Source organism: Hyla sarda, chromosome 2 (assembly GCF_029499605.1).
Source record: "Hyla sarda isolate aHylSar1 chromosome 2, aHylSar1.hap1, whole genome shotgun sequence".
Classification (NCBI taxonomy): Eukaryota; Metazoa; Chordata; class Amphibia; order Anura; family Hylidae; genus Hyla; species Hyla sarda.
Genome location: NC_079190.1, coordinates 498078847 through 498100247, shown reverse-complemented (window position 1 = coordinate 498100247; position 21401 = coordinate 498078847). Strand labels below are relative to the sequence as shown.

At 47.7% G+C, this 21401-nt stretch overlaps 1 protein-coding gene across 1 annotated transcript in view; it reads right to left on the bottom strand.

Annotated features, from left to right (window-relative positions):
* The window catches only part of LOC130357516 (integumentary mucin C.1-like), a 137280-nt gene that overhangs the window by 55347 nt on the left and 60532 nt on the right, over positions 1-21401 (bottom strand). The window contains exons 3-4 of the mRNA XM_056560213.1: positions 2593-2748; positions 1588-1731 (exon numbers count right to left, since the gene is read on the bottom strand). Coding sequence (XP_056416188.1) covers positions 1588-1731; positions 2593-2686 — 238 coding nt within the window. The 5' untranslated portion in view covers positions 2687-2748. The remainder of the gene's footprint in view (positions 1-1587; positions 1732-2592; positions 2749-21401) is intronic.

Here is a 21401-nt window from a genome sequence, read left to right as displayed (position 1 = left end):
TGTCAGCAGAGAGCACTGTGCTCGTGATGTCAGCAGAGAGCTCTGTGTTCCAAAAGGAAAAGAATTTCCTCTGTAGTATTCAGCAGCTAATAAGTACTGGAAGGATTAAGATTTTTTTGATAGAAGTCATTTACAAATCTGTTTAACTTTCTGACACCAGTAGATTAAAAAAAATAATAATAATAAAGTTTTCCACTGGAGTACCCCTTTAAGTGAGTTTACAGTATTGCTAAACCTTCCACTTTAAGGACTCGATCCTATTATGGTACGGATCCAGAAAATGCCACCCATGCATTTCTTTGGGCCCATAGGCAGGGTTGGGACAATAGGCAGCAGCCTAGAGCGCCCTCTTGATGGGGGCGCTACTTTGCCTGACACAAGAAAGTTAGACAACCAGCATCTGAACCACTCTCTCAGCCAGCAGCATGTTTGTTACAGTGTGTCACCCCAGTAGTAAGGTGCGACGTGTCAAAGGGCAGAGTCAAGGGGGCAGCAAAATTAGCTTTTTGCCTGCCCATACGGCACCAACATGTGGCTCCAAGTTTATATGACTGTACACAAGAGTTGTAGCATGCTCCATTGTATGTCACCACACCCTCTCGGAGGCGGACCCCTTAGCCAAAACAACATTGCAGCACCCATTCATTTCCTTAGCAAACCGTATACCACAGCGTCTCTTCCCCAGGCCTCTGCCACTATCACACTCATGACAGGGCTTCAAATTTTGTCTGTTTTCCATGCCAACTGAAGTCACCCATATTATTATCTCTGAACTATCTCCTAGGTGGTGCAAAGTAGCCCTGACCTACAGGGTCCACACAAACACACAATTCTTGCATCTAAACCAACAGCACGATGATCAGGAATTCCCCAGCGCCATGTTGGCTACTTACAGCCAGGCCTAATGCAAGGATTTTTGCTACAATAGGTGAAAGCTAATTTTGTTTCCCCTTGACCCCGCCTATTGGCTCCTCCGGATGTATGGAGGCACGCGCGATGACAGTATGTTGGACGGATCTGACCTCAGTGATCGCCCCTGTTTGCCTCAGAGGTGGCGCTGCACTCCGCCAGCAGGCTGAAAAAGGTAGATTATTATAGTAGGGTTGGGGGTGCGGGTAGCGTGGCAGGGTTTTGCTTAATGGGCAGGTGCTTCGGGTGGGCGGGTGCTTCGGATGGGCAGGTGCTTTGGGTGGGCAGGTGATTCGGATGGGCGGGTGCTTCGGATGGGCGGGTGCTTCGGATCGGCGGGTTCTTCGGGTGGGCAGGTGCTTCGGATGGGCGGGTGCTTCGGATGGGCAGGTGCTTCGGATGCTGGCTAACTTTATTGCAGCAGGCAGAGTGTTGCCCCCATCAAGAGGGCGCTCTAGGCAGCTGCCTATTTTGCCTATAGGCAGAGCCGGCCCTGTTTACAGACAACCACAGTAATACTGCATTTTTCAGAATAACATAACTGCTTTATAAATCGCATATGTACATAGCACACAAAAACACCTGCAAACCGTTGTGTCCAGCGCTTGTCTTATTAAGGAGGGCTCCGACTACACACACCTCATAATACAATCTGCACAACCATGACTGTACGGTTACCTTGTACTTTTGGGAAGAAGCACCATTTTACTCCGGAAACACTTGTATTGAAGCAGCATCCTCTGGAATAACAATCCTTCTCACTGATTCCGGGGTAGCCGCAGTCTGTTCTGTCCGAGGGGCCCACAGCACACAGAGCATTGTCTATAAATATGAAGCAATAATAATTAAATTCTGCTTCACCTGCCGTACCCAATGATCTCAAACAACCTCCCTCCACATAAAGAAGCACTTCAGTTTTTTTTCCTTTTTGACCATATCATCCATTTTTCCCATGTTCCAGCATAGCTACATTCATATGTCATTGTAACTAGGTCATGTGATCACCAGTCTGACCCACAGAATATCACAGTGCTTAATGCATCAGAGGAAGTGGTAAATCCTGGGTCAGCTGACTTCCTGGGATTACTACCTATCGGATTGCTCCTGCTAGCTCCCAGTTCTATCTGTGTACTGCTGCTGCTATCCTTAGGGAACAGGATTTATAGTAGTTATACCCCTCCCCTCCAGCTCTATCTATATACTGCTGTTGAAATCCCTATGGGATCAGGATATATAGTAGGTATACGCCTCCCATCCCAGCTCTATCTGTATACTGCTATCAGACGTATCTTTGGAATGTTGGAATGACATTCCTTCACAATAAATGCATTCATATATATATACACACATTGTAAGGCCCTACCACTCAAGTAACAAGTAGAATAATGATTGGCCGTCCTGTTCAGTGTTCAATGTTTTGACCCCCTCATACCCCTTTGATATAACCTTATCCTTAGTTCCCAGAATCCTGTTCAGCTGGATTTTAGAGATTGCCATCCTAACAAGCCCCAGTGGTCCTTGGAACCCAATGGTCTCTCTACTATCTAATAGGACATCTGTACTATATATGGTATTTGGACTTGAGGGCCCAATGCTTTTGCACCGGACCTTCAAACACCTTTGCTAATACTAATACAAATAGCCATGAATAATCATCATAAAAATAGTCTTCACTATACTTACTTGGTTTTCCACCACTTCCATTGTGTTTGAATACAACTTGAGCGCCGCACAGGATGAGTAGGGCTGCGAAGAGACACAACTTGAGGGCGGCCATGACTTTCTCGTTCTGAGGTGTTCCCTGTATGGAGCCCTACTTATATATAGCAGCAGTGGGCACTGGAATCCAATAGTGAAAATTTACTTAAGGCGGCAATAGATACGATATAGCCTCAACCTATAGTAGTTTACCGATGACTAGGTCATTGGACAGAAGGCTTTTTGTATATCAGGAGAATTATCAGATTATTGTGTCACTTACGGTATTATTATTTCACCATTTATAACTACTTAGTTATGTTTGTGATATATTTATATACCTAGAGTGCAAGCTTGTATTTCTGCAAATTTAATAGATGCATAGAAACTATGAAATTCCCCTTTGTCCATATATCTTGGTATGTAGACGAAGGGCTGGGTCCCTCACTAGGTAAGTAGGCCTACGCCTAGTATAGGAGAGCTGTAGAGGTTGAGAAGCCGAAGCGAAGAGATCCAACTTATTTTCTTCCATTACAAAGCGCCAATATTTTCTATCTGAGGGTTTTGCACCCCAGGTAACATGGGAAATGTCTGTATGGGGCGTACTGGCACCATTCAATAGACAACGCACTATTTGGCCTAGGAACATTGGCTTGTATTGAATGAAAGTTGAAGAGATGAGTAGCGGGTAACTATAGGGTTTTGTTCTAAAATTTTCTGTGGTCTCAGATACTGTTTTAGTACTTCCCCCCCCCCCCCCCCTCTTTTTTTACGAAAGTAAAAGGGGGGGGGGCACGATGGTTTAGCTAGTTATTACAACATAATTTTACAATACATAGAAAGAACAAATGTATAATCGGAAACAATAGAGCTAACCCATGACACCCTCCCATTCCTAAACTTCATTAAAGGGGTACTCCAGAGGGAAAAAAAAAATTTAAATCAACTGGGTCCAGTAAGTTAAACAGATTTGTAAATTACTTCTATTAAAAAATGTTTACCCTTCCAGTACTTTTTAGCAGCTGTATGCTACAGAGGAAATTATCTTCTTTTTGTCTTGTCCACAGTGCTCTCTGCTGACCCCTGATGCCTGTATCAGGAATTGTCCAGAGCAGGAGAAAATCCCCATAGCAAACCTATGCTGCTCTGGACAGAAAACCTGTTTTCCACCGGAGTACCCAGTAACAACCATCATCCAATGACTCTTGCGTCACTCACCAAGGCTATGTAACCTAAATCATCATAACCATAAATACAAACAAGGAGAAAAAAGAGAAGGCAAGAGCTGCTTCTGATGTAACATGCTCGGAATGTTCTCCACATCCCAATATTTTTTTCATATTTACCCATCTCTATACCTATAAACACCCTGGTACAAGTAAAGCCTATTCACTTAATCAATGAACTCTTTTAGGCTAAGTATCTATCCTCTAGCCATTAGGAAGCCAATAGTTTGTTAGCCGGATATGAAACGCGTTGTACTCCTTTGTTTTTCCTCTCTCCATTGTGAAGGCACACCTTCACTTGGCCTAAAAGGGTTAGGGACAGTAGTGGACCTCAGAGTGTCATAAACCAACTTTTGGCCTTTTTTTGGCATATCCAAATCCAAAACGGCATCTGAATTGAAATCGAATTTTCCTAATTCATCCAAAACCAAAGCAAAACAAAATTTCATAGATTTGCTACTATTCACGTATGGTCTGACTATATGGCCAAAGTGTGGTATTTATGTGGTGAAAAAGTGCCCACCAGAGGACCTTCTGGTACCCTGGTGAGACAGTCAGAACCTTTCTAAACCCAAGTAATGGTTGGAAGTGGCCACATTTGCCAATCACTAGCTGAGGTGGGTCATTGCTGCGGCCAATGATGACATCTTCAATATGTCAAGACAGGACCAGAAAGTGGAGCACAGCATCATCATGTCATTGCGGCCAAATATGAACTTATATAGTGGTTTGAAGGGGCTAATATTGAAGTGGTACTTTGCCCCTAGACATCTTGTCCCCTAAACAAAGATAGGGGATAGGATGTCTGATCGCGGTGGTTTTTCGCTGCTGGGGACCCCCCGTGATCTCTGCTTGGGCACCACAGACAACCGTGCACTGAGCGAACTTCACTCCGTGCCGGATGACTGTCAATGCTGGGCATAGGCTTGTGACGTCACGGTCCCGACCCACTCGTGATGTCACGGTAACGCACCCTTAATGCAAGTCCATGGGAGGGGGCGTGATGGACGTAGACCTCCCATAGACTTGCATTGAGGGGCATGGCCATGACATCATGAGCGGGGCGTGGTCATGACATAATGAGCCTCCGACGCTGCACCCAACGCTCTAAACGAGCAGCAGGGAGATCGTGAGGGTCCCCAGCGGCAGGATCCCTGCAATCAGACATCTTATCCCCTATGCTTTGGCCCCCTTTAAGGCATTCACTTACCACCCTTAACCCCTTAAGGACACAGCCCATTTTGGCCTTAAGGACTCAATTTTATTTTAACTTTTTCGTTTTTTCCTCCTCGCCTTAAAAAAAATCACAACTCTTTTATATTTTCATCCACAGACTAGTATGAGGGCTTGTTTTTTGCACAACCAGTTGTCCTGCCTAATGACATCACTCACTTTACTATAAAATGTATGGCGCAACCAAAAAAATACTATTTGTGTGGGGAAATTAAAAAGAAAACCGCTATTTTTCAAAAATCTTTGGGTCAATACGATTAAAATGATACCCCTGATTACATACTTTTCTATTTTTATACTTTTGCACTTAAAAAAAACATCGCAAACTTTTTAACCAAATTGGTACGTTTAAAATCCCTCTATTTTAAAGACCTATAACGTTTTCATTTTTCCGTATAAGCATCGGTATAAGGGGAAATTTTTTGCACCGTGATCTGTACTTTTTATTGATACCATATTTGCTTATATAAAACTTTTAATACATTTTTTATCCATTTTTTGTTTATAAACTGTTTAAAAAAAGCAGCAATTTCTGACTTTTTTTTTACGTTCACGCCGTTCCCCATATGGTATCATTAACATTATATTTTAATAGTTTGGATATTTAAACATGCGTTGATACTTGATGTTTATAAAAAAAAATGTTTGTACACTTTTTGTGGGTGGAATGGGGAAAATGGGACAATTTACATTTTTATTGGGGGAGGGGATTTTTCTAATTTTTTTAACTTTTTTTTAACTTTTATTTTTACCCTTTAATTGTCCCCATAGGGGACTATTTATAGCAATCATTTGATTGCTAATACTGTTCAGTGCTATGCATAGGGCATAGCACTGATCAGTATTATCGGTCATCTTCTGCTCTGGTCTGCTCGATCTCTGACCAGAGCAGAAGACCCATTGAAGGCAGCGGAGGCAGGTGAGGGGACCTCCGTCTGCCGTTCTGAATGATCATCCATTTTAGTGACCGCAGTGCTTCAGATGCTGTGATCTGTATTGATCACGGCACCTGAGGGGTTAATGGCGGACATCTGCATGATTGCGGATGGGTGCCATTACTGGTGGGTCCCTGACTGCGATCAACAGACGGGACCTGCCGCGCATGACCCAAGCATCGTTCCGATGCTCACGGTCATGTATAGGACGTAAATGTACGTCCTGGTGCGTTAAGTACCACCTCACCAGAATGTACATTTACGTCCTGCGTCGTTAAGGGTTAAGGCATTCACTTATTTAAGGCATACAGTTAAAAAAGGAATTTCCAAAGTCTCCCCATTGTTCTGTGTACACATACTGTACGGATACTTTTTGAAGGTGCCGTAAGGTTACTATTGTTGGTAGTTATACTTGATATGAACGTGTTAATGTATAACTTGTATGAGATAATTGATTACAATGTAATGAGGTAACAGGACGAGGCCTCACACCCAACGCTTCACGTAAACCCCAACACCCTATTCTAACACCAGGACCGCAGGTGTGTCGCTTCCACAGTCATTGATGATATATGGAGAACTAAGAGGCTTCCTGATGCATTATGGGAAATAACTGCATAATAGTTAAGTGCGTCATGGTTAATGATTATTATTTACAGACTGTACGAGTTATCTGTATCAATATAATCAATATGACAACTGATATCATGTAGGCCTTACTGTAGGTCAACAAGTATTTCCCAACTCCAAGCTCATGTAGTTGTCCGTTACGAAATTGTTAAAATATAGATGTGGTGGCCCAGTACAGGAGTTGCACTCCTGTACCTTTCTGTCCTGTGTTGGGGTCTTTATTTCAGTGTCCCCTGAGTCCACCCTTATTGTATGTATCTTAAATGGTTAATAAGTGCCTTGTGTTATGTATGAGATTGTCTTTATAAGGTTCCTATGCCTTTAAATGTTGTTACCAAGTCATGTTACCAGAGAAGGTGTCAGTGACCAGGTGACTTGTGTGGGGACCTATAGGACCCCTCCAAATTGCTCCCATATAAACCCAGGGAGGATATAGCTAGTTCTCTTGAGTACATGCTGAGGAACAGTCAGGACCTTAGAGTGTCTGGTGTCCTTATGAGACCCAAGACCTAACCATGTAGTCACGCTTCCATCACCAAGTGCCCCACAGGTGAATGTCAAAGCCTGGTAAGCTACACAAGGGGTGAAGTCTACAGTAGTCAGTCCTAGTCAAGTCTGTCTAAATTCAGCGTGGGTCTACAGCATTTTGTCCAAGTCCCAGTGAGCCCTCAAGTCTCTGAAGTCACTGGTCACCTCCTTGGGTCTAACTGAGCTGTAAAGACTATTCAATCTGTCTGCCTCAGTAAAGCTGCCGTTGTTCCATAACTTGGCATTGGAGTCAGCCCAGGCTAGCCAATCGGAGCAGATCCAGCCTAGCACAGGATCCAGCGGCCATATCTCGAGTGGTGCAGAGGTTAACCATGCCCTGGTGTCACGAATACAAGGGATTATTGCCATCTGCCCCTAGGGTAATAACATCTGCCCTCATCACACCCTCACCACATAGAATTTATTAGGAAATCTAGAATTTAGTGATTCACAGTAAGACAATGACACTGACCAAATTACAGCATTTAATTTAACATTTTTTATTAATGGTTTTCTATACCAATAACTGGCAGCTGGGGCAGGTACAATGGCTGCATATAGATGACATGGGATGCTACATGAGAAGGTCTTGTGTATAAGAAAGGATTTGAAAAGCAGCTCTTATAACACTTTCACAAGTCAGTGTATCACTCCAACTAGGAGCCTTGGAAACTGACTGGGAATGTATGCCAAGCTTGAAAAGAAGACATGCTCTGTAATGTGCACATGTACATTTACTTACTGCTGAATGACACTCCCTAGATTAGTTTCTGTAGGTTTTGTTGGGTTCATCTATCAGATTCCCTGCTTTCTTTCACCAGAGGAGGCAGGTGCACTTTCCCGATACCCGTGTCCCAGCTACAAAAATGTGAAGTTGTCGTGTGGTTGAGGAATCTCTATTCTAAATGCCTATTCTAAGTAAGTGTTTAGGGTATTGTGAGTTAATGTGTATAGCTGATATTTCAGCATACAATGATGTATTACAGATATGTTAATATTTGGACATTTGCTTCCAACAGTGGTGGATTGCTTTGCAAAAGATGAGCGGATCATTGGTCACATGAGACTTCCTAACCAGTTCCTATGAAGAAACTTCTAGAAAGGCTGAGGAAGGAATTCCCTAGTCCAACTCCTCTTCCCAAAATGCTGGACTGAAAAACCAGAGTAGTCTGGCTCTAGTCTGGAAGTCTTCCAGCTCGGTTCCTGATGGGTAGACTCATTTAAGAGTACCCAAGGCCAGAGAAGGTTGAGCCATGATTTGCCATGATGCAATGATTTGATGAGCCATGATGCCATGATTTGGGGGAAAATCATAGGAAACACAGAAAAAAGCTACTAGGAGGAATCTGGTTAGTGATGACGTCATCCCGTAGTTCACAGGAAGTCAGAGTCTGACATCCTGTTGTAACCATTAGGTACTGTATGAATTGGAGAGTCAAAATGGTGATCACATGACCAAATTAGAGTAAAAAAACACATGGATGTAACTGCCCTGGATTAAAAAAAAATGGCGCTGGAGGACTAGTGATGGTAAGAGTGCATGATATGGGCAAAAAAAACAAAAACAGAGTGCTTCTTTAAGTTTAGTTACCAAAGTGTCTGGGTGTCTGGAACCATTAGGACTGCACATTATATCATGGGTGTCACGATGCCGGCTGGCAGGTAGTGGATCCTCTGTGCCAGAGAGGGATTGGCGTGGACCGTGCTAGTGGATCGGTTCTAAGTCACTACTGGTTTTCACCAGAGCCCGCCGCAAAGCGGGATGGACTTGCTGCGGCGGTAGTGACCAGGTCGTATCCACTAGCAACGGCTCAACCTCTCTGACTGCTGAAGATAGGCGCGGTACAAGGGAGTAGACAGAAGCAAGGTCGGACGTAGCAGAAGGTCGGGGCAGGCAGCAAGGATCGTAGTCAGGGGCAACGGCAGGAGGTCTGGAACACAGGCTAGGAACACACAAGGAAACGCTTTCACTGGCACGATGGCAACAAGATCCGGCAAGGGAGTGCAGGGGAAGTGAGGTGATATAGGGAAGTGCACAGGTGAACACACTAATTGGAATCACTGCGCCAATCAGCGGCGCAGTGGCCCTTTAAATCGCAAAGACCCGGCGCGCGCGCGCCCTAGGGAGCGGGGCCGCGCGCGCCGGGACAGGACCGAGGGAGAGCGAGTCAGGTATGGGAGCCGGGGTGCGCATCGCGAGCGGGCGCTACCCGCATCGCGAATCGCATCCCGGCTGGAAGCGGAATCGCAGCGCCCCGGGTCAGTGGATCTGACCGGAGCGCTGCAGTGGGGAGAGTGTAGCGAGCGCTCCGGGGAGGAGCGGGGACCCGGAGCGCTCGGCGTAACAGTACCCCCCCCCTTGGGTCTCCCCCTCTTCTTAGAGCCTGAGAACCTGAGGAGCAGATTTTTGTCTAGGATGTTGTCCTCAGGTTCCCAGGATCTCTCTTCTGGACCACAACCCTCCCAATCCACACAAAAAAAGGTTTTCCCTCTGACCTTTTTAGATGCTAGAATCTCTTTGACGGAGAAGATGTCCGAGGAGCCGGAAACAGGAGTGGGAGGAACAGATTTGGGAGAGAAACGGTTGATGATGAGTGGTTTAAGAAGAGAAACGTGAAAGGCATTAGGGATACGAAGAGAAGGAGGAAGAAGAAGTTTGTAAGAGACAGGATTAATCTGACACAAAATTTTGAAAGGACCAAGATAGCGTGGTCCCAACTTGTAGCTAGGGACACGGAAGCGGACATATTTAGCGGAGAGCCATACCTTGTCTCCAGGGGAAAAAATGGGAGGAGCTCTTCTTTTCTTATCCGCGAACTTCTTCATGCGTGATGAAGCCTGTAAGAGAGAATTTTGGGTCTCTCTCCATATGATGGAAAGGTCACGAGAAATTTCATCCACAGCGGGCAGACCAGAGGGCAAGGGGGTAGGGAGGGGGGGAAGAGGGTGACGGCCGTACACCACGAAAAATGGGGATTTGGAGGAAGATTCAGAGACTCTGAAGTTATACGAGAATTCGGCCCATGGAAGGAGATCTGCCCAGTCATCCTGGCGGGAGGAAACAAAATGTCGTAAATAATCACCCAAGACCTGGTTAATTCTTTCTACTTGTCCATTGGATTGGGGATGATATGCAGAAGAAAAATTTAATTTAATCTTGAGTTGTTTACAGAGAGCCCTCCAGAATTTAGACACGAATTGGACGCCTCTATCCGAGACGATCTGCGTAGGCAACCCGTGAAGACGAAAAATGTGTACAAAAAATTGTTTAGCCAACTGAGGCGCTGAAGGAAGACCAGGAAGAGGGATGAAATGTGCCATTTTGGAGAATCGATCAACGACCACCCAAATAACAGTGTTGCCACGGGAAGGGGGTAAATCAGTAATAAAATCCATACCAATCAGAGACCAAGGCTGTTCGGGGACAGGCAGGGGATGAAGAAAACCAGCGGGCTTCTGGCGAGGAGTCTTATCCCGGGCACAGATAGTGCAGGCTCGCACAAAGTCCACAACATCCGTCTCCAGAGTCGGCCACCAATAGAAGCGGGAGATGAGTTGCACAGATTTCTTGATGCCCACATGACCTGCGAGATGGGAGGAGTGACCCCATTTGAGGATTCCGAGGCGTTGGCGTGGAGAAACAAAGGTCTTTCCTGGAGGAGTTTGCCTGATGGAGGCTGGAGAAGTGGAAATCAGGCAGTCAGGAGGAATGATGTGTTGCGGAGAGAGTTCAACTTCCGAGGCATCCGAGGAACGAGAGAGAGCATCGGCCCTAATGTTCTTATCGGCAGGCCGAAAGTGAATTTCAAAATTAAATCGGGCAAAGAACAGAGACCACCGGGCCTGGCGAGGATTCAGCCGTTGGGCAGACTGGAGGTAGGAGAGGTTCTTGTGATCGGTGTAAATAATAACTGGAAATCTTGATCCCTCCAGCAGATGCCTCCATTCCTCAAGTGCTAATTTGATGGCTAGAAGCTCTCGATCCCCGATGGAGTAGTTCCTCTCCGCCGGAGAGAAGGTCCTAGAAAAAAAACCACAAGTGACAGCATGCCCGGAAGAATCTTTTTGTAGAAGAACAGCTCCAGCTCCCACTGAGGAGGCATCAACCTCCAATAGGAAGGGTTTGGAAGGGTCAGGTCTGGAGAGCACGGGAGCCGAAGAAAAGGCAGACTTGAGTCGTTTAAAGGCGTCTTCCGCTTGAGGAGGCCAAGACTTGGGATCGGCATTTTTTTTGGTTAAAGCCACGATAGGAGCCACAACGGTAGAAAAATGTGGAATAAATTGCCTGTAATAATTGGCGAACCCCAAAAAGCGTTGGATAGCACGGAGTCCGGAGGGGCGTGGCCAATCTAAGACGGCAGAGAGTTTGTCTGGATCCATTTGTAGTCCCTGGCCAGAGACCAAGTATCCTAGAAAAGGAAGAGATTGGCATTCAAACAGACATTTCTCAATTTTGGCATAGAGTTGATTGTCACGAAGTCTCTGAAGAACCATACGGACATGCTGGCGGTGTTCTTCTAGATTGGCAGAAAAAATTAGGATATCGTCCAGATATACAACAACACAGGAGTATAAAAGATCACGAAAAATTTCATTAACAAAGTCTTGGAAGACGGCAGGGGCGTTGCACAGGCCAAAGGGCATGACCAGATACTCAAAGTGTCCATCTCTGGTGTTAAATGCCGTTTTCCACTCATCCCCCTCTCTGATGCGGATGAGATTATAAGCACCTCTTAAGTCCAGTTTAGTAAAGATGTGGGCACCTTGGAGGCGATCAAAGAGTTCAGAGATGAGGGGTAGGGGGTAGCGGTTCTTAACCGTGATTTTATTAAGACCGCGGTAGTCAATGCAAGGACGTAGGGAGCCATCTTTTTTGGACACAAAGAAAAATCCGGCTCCGGCAGGAGAGGAGGATTTACGGATAAAGCCCTTTTTTAAATTTTCCTGGACGTATTCAGACATGGCAAGAGTCTCTGGGGCAGAGAGAGGATAAATTCTGCCCCGGGGTGGAGTAGTGCCCGGGAGGAGGTCGATAGGACAATCATAAGGCCTGTGAGGAGGTAGAGTCTCAGCTTGTTTTTTGCAGAAAACATCCGCAAAGTCCATATAGGCCTTAGGGAGACCGGTTACTGGAGGAACCACAGAGTCACGGCAAGGGTTACTGGGAACCGGTTTTAGACAGTCCTTGGAACAAGAGGGCCCCCAACTCTTGATCTTCCCAGTGGACCAATCCAGGGTTGGGGAATGAAGTTGAAGCCAGGGAAGTCCAAGGAGAATTTCAGAAGTGCAATTGGGGAGGACCAAAAGTTCAATCCTCTCGTGATGAGATCCGATGCACATTAGAAGGGGCTCCGTGCGGAAACGTATGGTACAGTCCAATCTTTCATTGTTTACACAATTGATGTAAAGGGGTCTGGCGAGACTGGTCACTGGGATGTTGAACCTGTTGACGAGAGAGGCCAAAATAAAATTTCCTGCAGATCCAGAGTCCAAGAAGGCCATAGTAGAGAAGGAGAAGGCAGAGGCAGACATCCGCACAGGCACAGTAAGACGTGGAGAAGCAGAGTAGACATCAAGGACTGTCTCACCTTTGTGCGGAGTCAGCGTACGTTTTTCCAGGCGGGGAGGACGGATAGGACAATCCCTCAGGAAGTGTTCGGTACTAGCACAGTACAGGCAGAGATTCTCCATGCGGCGTCGTGTCCTCTCTTGAGGTGTCAGGCGAGACCGGTCGACCTGCATAGCCTCCACGGCGGGAGGCACAGGAACGGATTGCAGGGGACCAGAGGAGAGAGGAGCCGAGGAGAAGAAACGCCTCGTGCGAACAGAGTCCATATCTTGGCGGAGCTCCTGACGCCTTTCGGAAAAACGCATGTCAATGCGAGTGGCTAGGTGAATGAGTTCATGTAGATTAGCAGGGATTTCTCGTGCGGCCAGAACATCTTTAATGTTGCTGGATAGGCCTTTTTTAAAGGTCGCGCAGAGGGCCTCATTATTCCAGGATAATTCTGAAGCAAGAGTATGGAATTGTACGGCATACTCGCCAACGGAAGAATTACCCTGGACCAGGTTCAACAGGGCAGTCTCAGCAGAAGAGGCTCGGGCAGGTTCCTCAAAGACACTTCGGATTTCCGAGAAGAAGGAGTGTACAGAGGCAGTGACGGGGTCATTGCGGTCCCAGAGCGGTGTGGCCCAAGACAGGGCTTTTCCAGACAGAAGGCTGACTACGAAAGCCACCTTAGACCTTTCAGTGGGAAACTGGTCCGACATCATCTCCAGGTGCAGGGAACATTGGGAAAGAAAGCCACGGCAAAACTTAGAGTCCCCATCAAATTTATCCGGCAAGGATAGGCGTAGACCAGAGGCGGCCACTCGCTGCGGAGGAGGTGCAGGAGCTGGCGGAGGAGATGATTGCTGAAGCTGTGGTAGTAACTGCTGTAGCATAACGGTCAGTTGAGACAGCTGTTGGCCTTGTTGCGCTATCTGTTGTGACTGCTGGGCGACCACCGTGGTGAGGTCAGCGACAACTGGCAGAGGAACTTCAGCGGGATCCATGGCCGGATCTACTGTCATGATGCCGGCTGGCAGGTAGTGGATCCTCTGTGCCAGAGAGGGATTGGCGTGGACCGTGCTAGTGGATCGGTTCTAAGTCACTACTGGTTTTCACCAGAGCCCGCCGCAAAGCGGGATGGACTTGCTGCGGCGGTAGTGACCAGGTTGTATCCACTAGCAACGGCTCAACCTCTCTGACTGCTGAAGATAGGCGCGGTACAAGGGAGTAGACAGAAGCAAGGTCGGACGTAGCAGAAGGTCGGGGCAGGCAGCAAGGATCGTAGTCAGGGGCAACGGCAGGAGGTCTGGAACACAGGCTAGGAACACACAAGGAAACGCTTTCACTGGCACGATGGCAACAAGATCCGGCAAGGGAGTGCAGGGGAAGTGAGGTGATATAGGGAAGTGCACAGGTGAACACACTAATTGGAATCACTGCGCCAATCAGCGGCGCAGTGGCCCTTTAAATCGCAAAGACCCGGCGCGAGCGCGCCCTAGGGAGCGGGGCCGCGCGCGCCGGGACAGGACCGAGGGAGAGCGAGTCAGGTACGGGAGCCGGGGTGCGCATCGCGAGCGGGCGCTACCCGCATCGCGAATCGCATCCCGGCTGGAAGCGGAATCGCAGCGCCCCGGGTCAGTGGATCTGACCGGAGCGCTGCAGTGGGGAGAGTGTAGCGAGCGCTCCGGGGAGGAGCGGGGACCCGGAGCGCTCGGCGTAACAATGGGTTCATCCCTAGACATTATACCCCATTTCCAGAAGTTGCACTGGATCACAGGTGGAATTTCCAGGCCATTGATACAACCCTGTTACATGTGGCTTTGCCTACTACCCTCAGCTTGCCTGACTACTACATCCATCCTCCTCATGGGCACCACTTCCCAAAAAAAGGGGTGTTTTTTGGATATCTGCCAAGGAGGACTTATACTCTCGGGTTTCTGTAGTGTGCAGAGGAGAGATGTTCATGGCAGTGTATCAGTGACTAAATAAACTTGACTCAGGTAGAGACTTTCTTGTTTAGTTCTGGACTCAGTGGTCAGGTCTATCCCAGGTCGTGACTTTGGTCCCTGAGCATAGCCTGACTTGTCCCTTGACTCTGAAGATACATGAATTGTGGTGTTTAAGGGGTGGATAATGTGAAATTAACCTTCTCGTGATGCCAGGGCACCGTTAGCCTATACGCGGTCCAAGGTTTGAGACAGCTTCTCCTGTGCCAGGCACGGGGCTATAAATACTACGATACAACGTTACGGATAACTGTCTTTACTGAGGCAGGATAGATGGTAAATCCTTTACAGCATAGATCGGTGCAACGGGATGTGCAGAGTAAACCTTGGAAGCCTATCACCTTGCTGGGACTTGTAGTTGTTTGTGCTGTATGGTGACTGACTTCTAATGAATTGCAACCCACACTGACTATTGCTTTTCTTCCGCAGGGTTAGTGCTTACTTCTCCTTAAAGGGATACTCCGGTGAAAAACTTTTTCTTTTAAATCAACTGGTGCCAGAAAGTTAAACAGATTTGTAAATAACTTCTATTAAAAAATCTTAATCCTTCCTGTACTTATTAGCTGCTGAATACTACAGTGGACATTCTTTTCTTTTTGAAACACAGAGCTCTCTGCTGACATCATGAGCACAGTGCTCTCTGCTGACATCTCTGTCCATTTTAGGAACTGCGCAGAACAGCAAATGTTTGCTATGGGGATTTCCTTTTACTCTGGCAGTTCCTAAAATGTCAGATGTCAGCAGAGAGCACTGTGCTCGTGATGTCAGCAGAGAGCACTGTGCTCGTGATGTCAGCAGACAGCTCTGTGTTTCAAACCGAAAAGAATTTCCACTGTAGTATTCAGCAGCTAATAAGTACTGGAATGATTAAGATTTTTTAATAGAAGTAATTTACAAATCTGTTTAACTTTCTGGCACCAGTTGATAAAAAAAAAAAAAAAAATAGTTTTTCACCGGAGTACCCCTTTAACCTCTTCAGGACACAGGGCATATGGATACGCCCAGCATTCCGAGTCCTTAAGGACCGAAGGTGTATCCATACGCTCATGGGAAATCCGGTCCCCACCGCTAGCCGGTTGGGGACCGGAGCGGGATGCCTGCTGAAATCATTCAGCAGGCACCCTGGCACATTGCCCAGGGGGGGCCATGTCGGCGATCGGAGAAAATCGCATGTCAATTCAGACATGCGATTTTCTCCGATGCCGGGCTGATCGGGTCTCTGGTGATCCGATCACCCGGAAAATAGGGCTGATCGGAGTTGTCAGCAACAGCCCCGATCAGCCTAAAGGATAGGAGTGAGGTTGCAAAGCTGTGATCTTCTCCTATCCCCTGCCATTAGCAGAACGGAGTTCTGACCAATGGCAGCGCAGGACAGGGGGTTGCCATGGCAACCCCCCATTCTGCCCGCCCCTGGATGTCGAGGGGATCTGGGAAGAAGATGGAGGATGTAGCTGCAGGAGAAGATGCTTGGGGACCCAGGATCTTCGCTGGAGCCTGCTGGATCAGGTAGGGAATCGACAGTGGACAGTGAAAGTGAAAGTAAAACGATCTTTACTGTGGCAACCACTAGGAAGGCCAAACTGCAACTCCCAGCATGCCCAGACGGCCAAAGGCTGTCTGGGCATGCTGGGAGTTGTAGTTTTGCAACATCTGGAGGGTCACAGTTTGGAGACCACTGTTACAGTGGTGCCCAAACAGTATCTCTCCAGATGTTGCCAAACTACAACTCTCAGCATGCCTCGACTGCTCAGGCATGCTGGGAGTTGTAGTTCTGTAACATCTGTCCCTTCAGATTTAGCAATTTTCATGACATTTTTGAAAATTGCTGCTCTACTTTGAAGCCCTCTAATGTTTTCAAAAAGCAAAAATATTCCATTATATGATGCCAACATAAAGTGGACATATTGTATTTGTGAAGAAAATTTTTTTTTATTGGGAATATCCATTTTCCTTACAAGGAGAGAGCTTCAAAGTTAGAAAAATGCAAAATGTTCAAAATTTTCATGAAATTTTGCGAAAAAGGGCTGCGTCCTTAAGGGGTTAATGCTGCCTCTTGACTATAGTGGACAATGGATACTCTGTCAGCGTGTAATAGGGTAGATGATAGACTGGGTCTCTCTCTCTGGTTCTCCTTGGGTTCTCAACTCATTCCCAACTCGTGTTCAGCTAAGGACAAGTGAGCAGGGCCTTTTATGCACTTTCCTTAAAGGAGTACCCCACTGCTAGACATCTTATCTGCTATCCAAAAGGTGTTCTAAACAAATGCTGGGTTCCTGCAGCAGTGGTCGTGAAGTCACAGCCACGCCCCTCGTGACATCATGCCAAGCCCCCTCCAATCAGGCCTATGGAAGGGGACGAGTTGGCCGACACGCCCCCTCCCAAAGACATAAGTGGAGCGTGGCATGACGGGGGCGGGGTTGGGGCGTGGCTGTGACATCACGAACACAGCCTCCGGCTCCGAGAGCTCTGAACAAGATGTTCAGAACACTGGAGCACCGGAATACCCCCTTAACTACTCCTGTCATGTGCTCTGGCCCTTTAATGGCCTAACTAACTAATTAACTAACTAACTCTAGTGAACCCTCTGCAACACAATTGTGTAGTGTATTAACCCTTTTTGCACCTTGCAGCCTCAGCTACATTGGACCATACATTTAAATCAATAAAGAAAGAAAGAAATATTCTTTTCTCTAAGGCTGGGTTCACACCACGTTTTTCAAATACGGTAACCGTATACGGTTTTCCGCAAAAAAAACGTATACGACCGTATCCGCAACCGTATGCATAGAGAATGCATTGTAAACCGTATTCCAAATGTTGTGTACGGTTGCATCCGTTTTGCCTCGGATACGGTTTTGCCGATTTTTCAACCGTAGGGAAAAAACGCTGTCGACCACGTTTTTGCCTTCGGTTGGAAAACCGTATGCGAACCGTATGCGGTTCTTTTAACATTGTTGTCTATGAGAACCGTACACAGAATTTCAGAATACGGTTGCACGCGGTTTTTCTAATCCGTTTTTGGAGTTGACACATGCGCAGATTGGAATTTCAATAGAACAACAGTAACTTTATTAAATTGCTGGAAAACTAATTCCAACAAAATAGCAAAACCGTTGGCAAAAACTGATGCAAACGGATAGAACCGTACGGGGGAAAACCGTATACGTTTTAATTTGGAGTCATACGGTTGTAAAAGGTTACATACGGTTTTTGCCATACGTCTTTTAGCGTATTTGAAAAACGTGGTGTGAACCCAGCCTAATATAGTGTTCATCCTTCACCTAGGCTTCTTCCCATTGTAGGACATTACAGATGGTGACCTCCATCTGGAGTATAGGGACCTGTAGGACCTCCTGGAGACCCTCAAGTGGAGTTGGGACCAGTTATGGTGGTGATGGGCAGATCTGTACACACACTCCCCATCGGGGTGCCTAAAATAATCACTTCTGTGGTCTGCAGAGCCTGGTGGTATTATTCCTTCACTATGAAGGTGGTCACAGTGGTACTATCTATCCGTGGTATTGTGGTATTATTAGTAAAAGTGGCCTTGGTATACTGGGATTTGTTCAGTAACAGTATGGGAATATTTGTTCTGATTATTTTGAAAAATTCGAGAGAATCTCGCTTCAAAAGCCATTCCCGACAGGTGATAACATAGTACGTAAGGCACTAAAAACCACTTTATCTATGTTTGTGCCATCTGTGCTTTGTAATGCTTAAAAACCACCTTATACATATGGTTTAAAATGTTGGGGAGCCGGATCCAAGCCTTTGAAGGGCGACGGGCTGGAACGCCTCTTCGCTCCCCCTCCCAGCAGACTGCCGGGGCCCCTATTCAGGAGATCAGCGATCGGACCCCCTGTGATCTAGAACTTATCCCTTATCCTTTGGAGGTGCAACAAAGCATGGCTGACACAAACAAAGGTATAGTGGGTGTTACTGCCTTACAGACTATTTTATACTATCATTTTATGTTTATGTTTAAAGTCCCATACAAGTCTATGGGAAATATATGTTACTGCATAACTTCCAAACGGCTGGAGATATTTCGATAATACTTCGTCACATGTTACATATATGTCCACTTAAAATATAGGATAGTTCATTTAACCCTTAACTTCCCCCATTTGTGAGGGTCGGGGTTTTTGTTTAAAGTCCCATGCAAATCAATGGGAAATGTATGTTCCCACATAACTTCTGTACGGCTGGAGATATTTCAATACCTGGTGCACATATTACAGGTCGGGATAGGAGGTCGACATAGGAGGTCGGGATATGAGGTCGGGATAGGAGGACAGGATAGGAGGACGGGATAGGCGAACGAGATAGGAGGATGGGATAGGAAGACGGGATAGGAGGTCGGGGATAGGAGGTCGGGGATAGGAGGTCGGGGATAGGAGGTCAGAGATAGGAGGTCGGAGATAGGAGGTCGGGGATAGGAGGTCAGGGATAGGAGGTCGGGGATATGAAGTCAAAAGCTTCTGTTACGCCGAGCGCTCCGGGTCCCCGCTCCTCCCCGGAGCGCTCGCTACACTCTCTCCGCTGCAGCGCTCCGGTCAGATCCACTGACCCGGGGCGCTGCGATTCTGCTGCCAGCCGGGATGCGATTCACGATGCGGGTAGCGCCCGCTCGCGATGCGCACCCCGGCTCCCGTACCTGACTCGCTCTCCCTCGGTCCTGTCCCGGCGCGCGCGGCCCCGCTCCCTAGGGCGCGCGCGCGCCGGGTCTTTGCGATTTAAAGGGCCACTGCGCCGCTGATTGGCGCAGTGATTCCAATCAGTGTCTTCACCTGTGCACTTCCCTATATCACCTCACTTCCCCTGCACTTCCCTGCCGGATCTTGTTGCCATTGTGCCAGTGAAAGCGTTCCTTGTATGTTCCTAGCCTGTGTTCCAGACCTCCTGCCATTGCCCCTGACTACGATCCTTGCTGCCTGCCCCGACCTTCTGCTACGTCCGACCTTGCTTCTGTCTACTCCCTTGTACCGCGCCTATCTTCAGCAGCCAGAGAGGTTGAGCCGTTGCTAGTGGATACGACCTGGTCACTACCGCCGCAGCAAGACCATCCCGCTTTGCGGCGGGCTCTGGTGAAAACCAGTAGTGACTTAGAACCGATCCACTAGCACGGTCCACGCCAATCCCTCTCTGGCACAGAGGATCCACTACCCGCCAGCCGGCATCGTGACAGTAGATCCGGCCATGGATCCCGCTGAAGTTCCTCTGCCAGTTGTCGCTGACCTCACCACGGTGGTCGCCCAGCAGTCACAACAGATAGCGCAACAAGGCCAACAGCTGTCTCAACTGACCGTTATGCTACAACAGTTACTACCACAGCTTCAGCAGTCATCTCCTCCGCCAGCTCCTGCACCTCCTCCGCAGCGAGTGGCCGCTCCTGGGCTACGCCTATCCTTGCCGGATAAATTTGATGGGGACTCTAAGTTTTGCCGTGGCTTTCTTTCCCAATGTTCCCTGCATCTGGAGATGATGTCGGACCTGTTTCCCACTGAAAGGTCTAAGGTGGCTTTCGTAGTCAGCCTTCTGTCCGGAAAAGCCCTGTCATGGGCCACACCGCTCTGGGACCGCAATGATCCTGTCACTGCCTCTGTACACTCCTTCTTCTCGGAAGTCCGAAGTGTCTTTGAGGAACCTGCCCGAGCCTCTTCTGCTGAGACTGCCCTGTTGAACCTGGTCCAGGGTAATTCTTCCGTTGGCGAGTATGCCGTACAATTCCGTACTCTTGCTTCAGAATTGTCCTGGAATAATGAGGCCCTCTGCGCGACCTTTAAAAAAGGCCTATCCAGCAACATTAAAGATGTTCTGGCCGCACGAGAAATTCCTGCTAATCTACATGAACTTATTCACCTAGCCACTCGCATTGACATGCGTTTTTCCGAAAGGCGTCAGGAGCTCCGCCAAGATATGGACTCTGTTCGCACGAGGCGTTTCTTCTCCTCGGCTCCTCTCTCCTCTGGTCCCCTGCAATCTGTTCCTGTGCCTCCCGCCGTGGAGGCTATGCAGGTCGACCGGTCTCGCCTGACACCTCAAGAGAGGACACGACGCCGCATGGAGAACCTCTGCCTGTACTGTGCTAGTACCGAACACTTCCTGAGGGATTGTCCTATCCGTCCTCCCCGCCTGGAAAGACGTCCGCTGACTCCGCACAAAGGAGAGACAGTCCTTGATGTCTACTCTGCTTCTCCACGTCTTACTGTGCCTGTGCGGATGTCTGCCTCTGCCTTCTCCTTCTCTACCGTGGCCTTCTTGGACTCTGGATCTGCAGGAAATTTTATTTTGGCCTCTCTCGTCAACAGGTTCAACATCCCAGTGACCAGTCTCGCCAGACCCCTTTACATCAATTGTGTAAACAATGAAAGATTGGACTGTACCATACGCTTCCGCACGGAGCCCCTTCTAATGAGCATCGGATCTCATCACGAGAGGATTGAACTTTTGGTCCTCCCCAATTGCACCTCGGAAATTCTCCTTGGACTTCCCTGGCTTCAACTTCATTCCCCAACCCTGGATTGGTCCACTGGGGAGATCAAGAGTTGGGGGCCCTCTTGTTCCAAGGACTGTCTAAGACCGGTTCCCAGTAACCCTTGCCATGACTCTGTGGTTCCCTCAGTAACCGGTCTCCCTAAGGCCTATATGGACTTCGCGGATGTTTTCTGCAAAAAACAAGCTG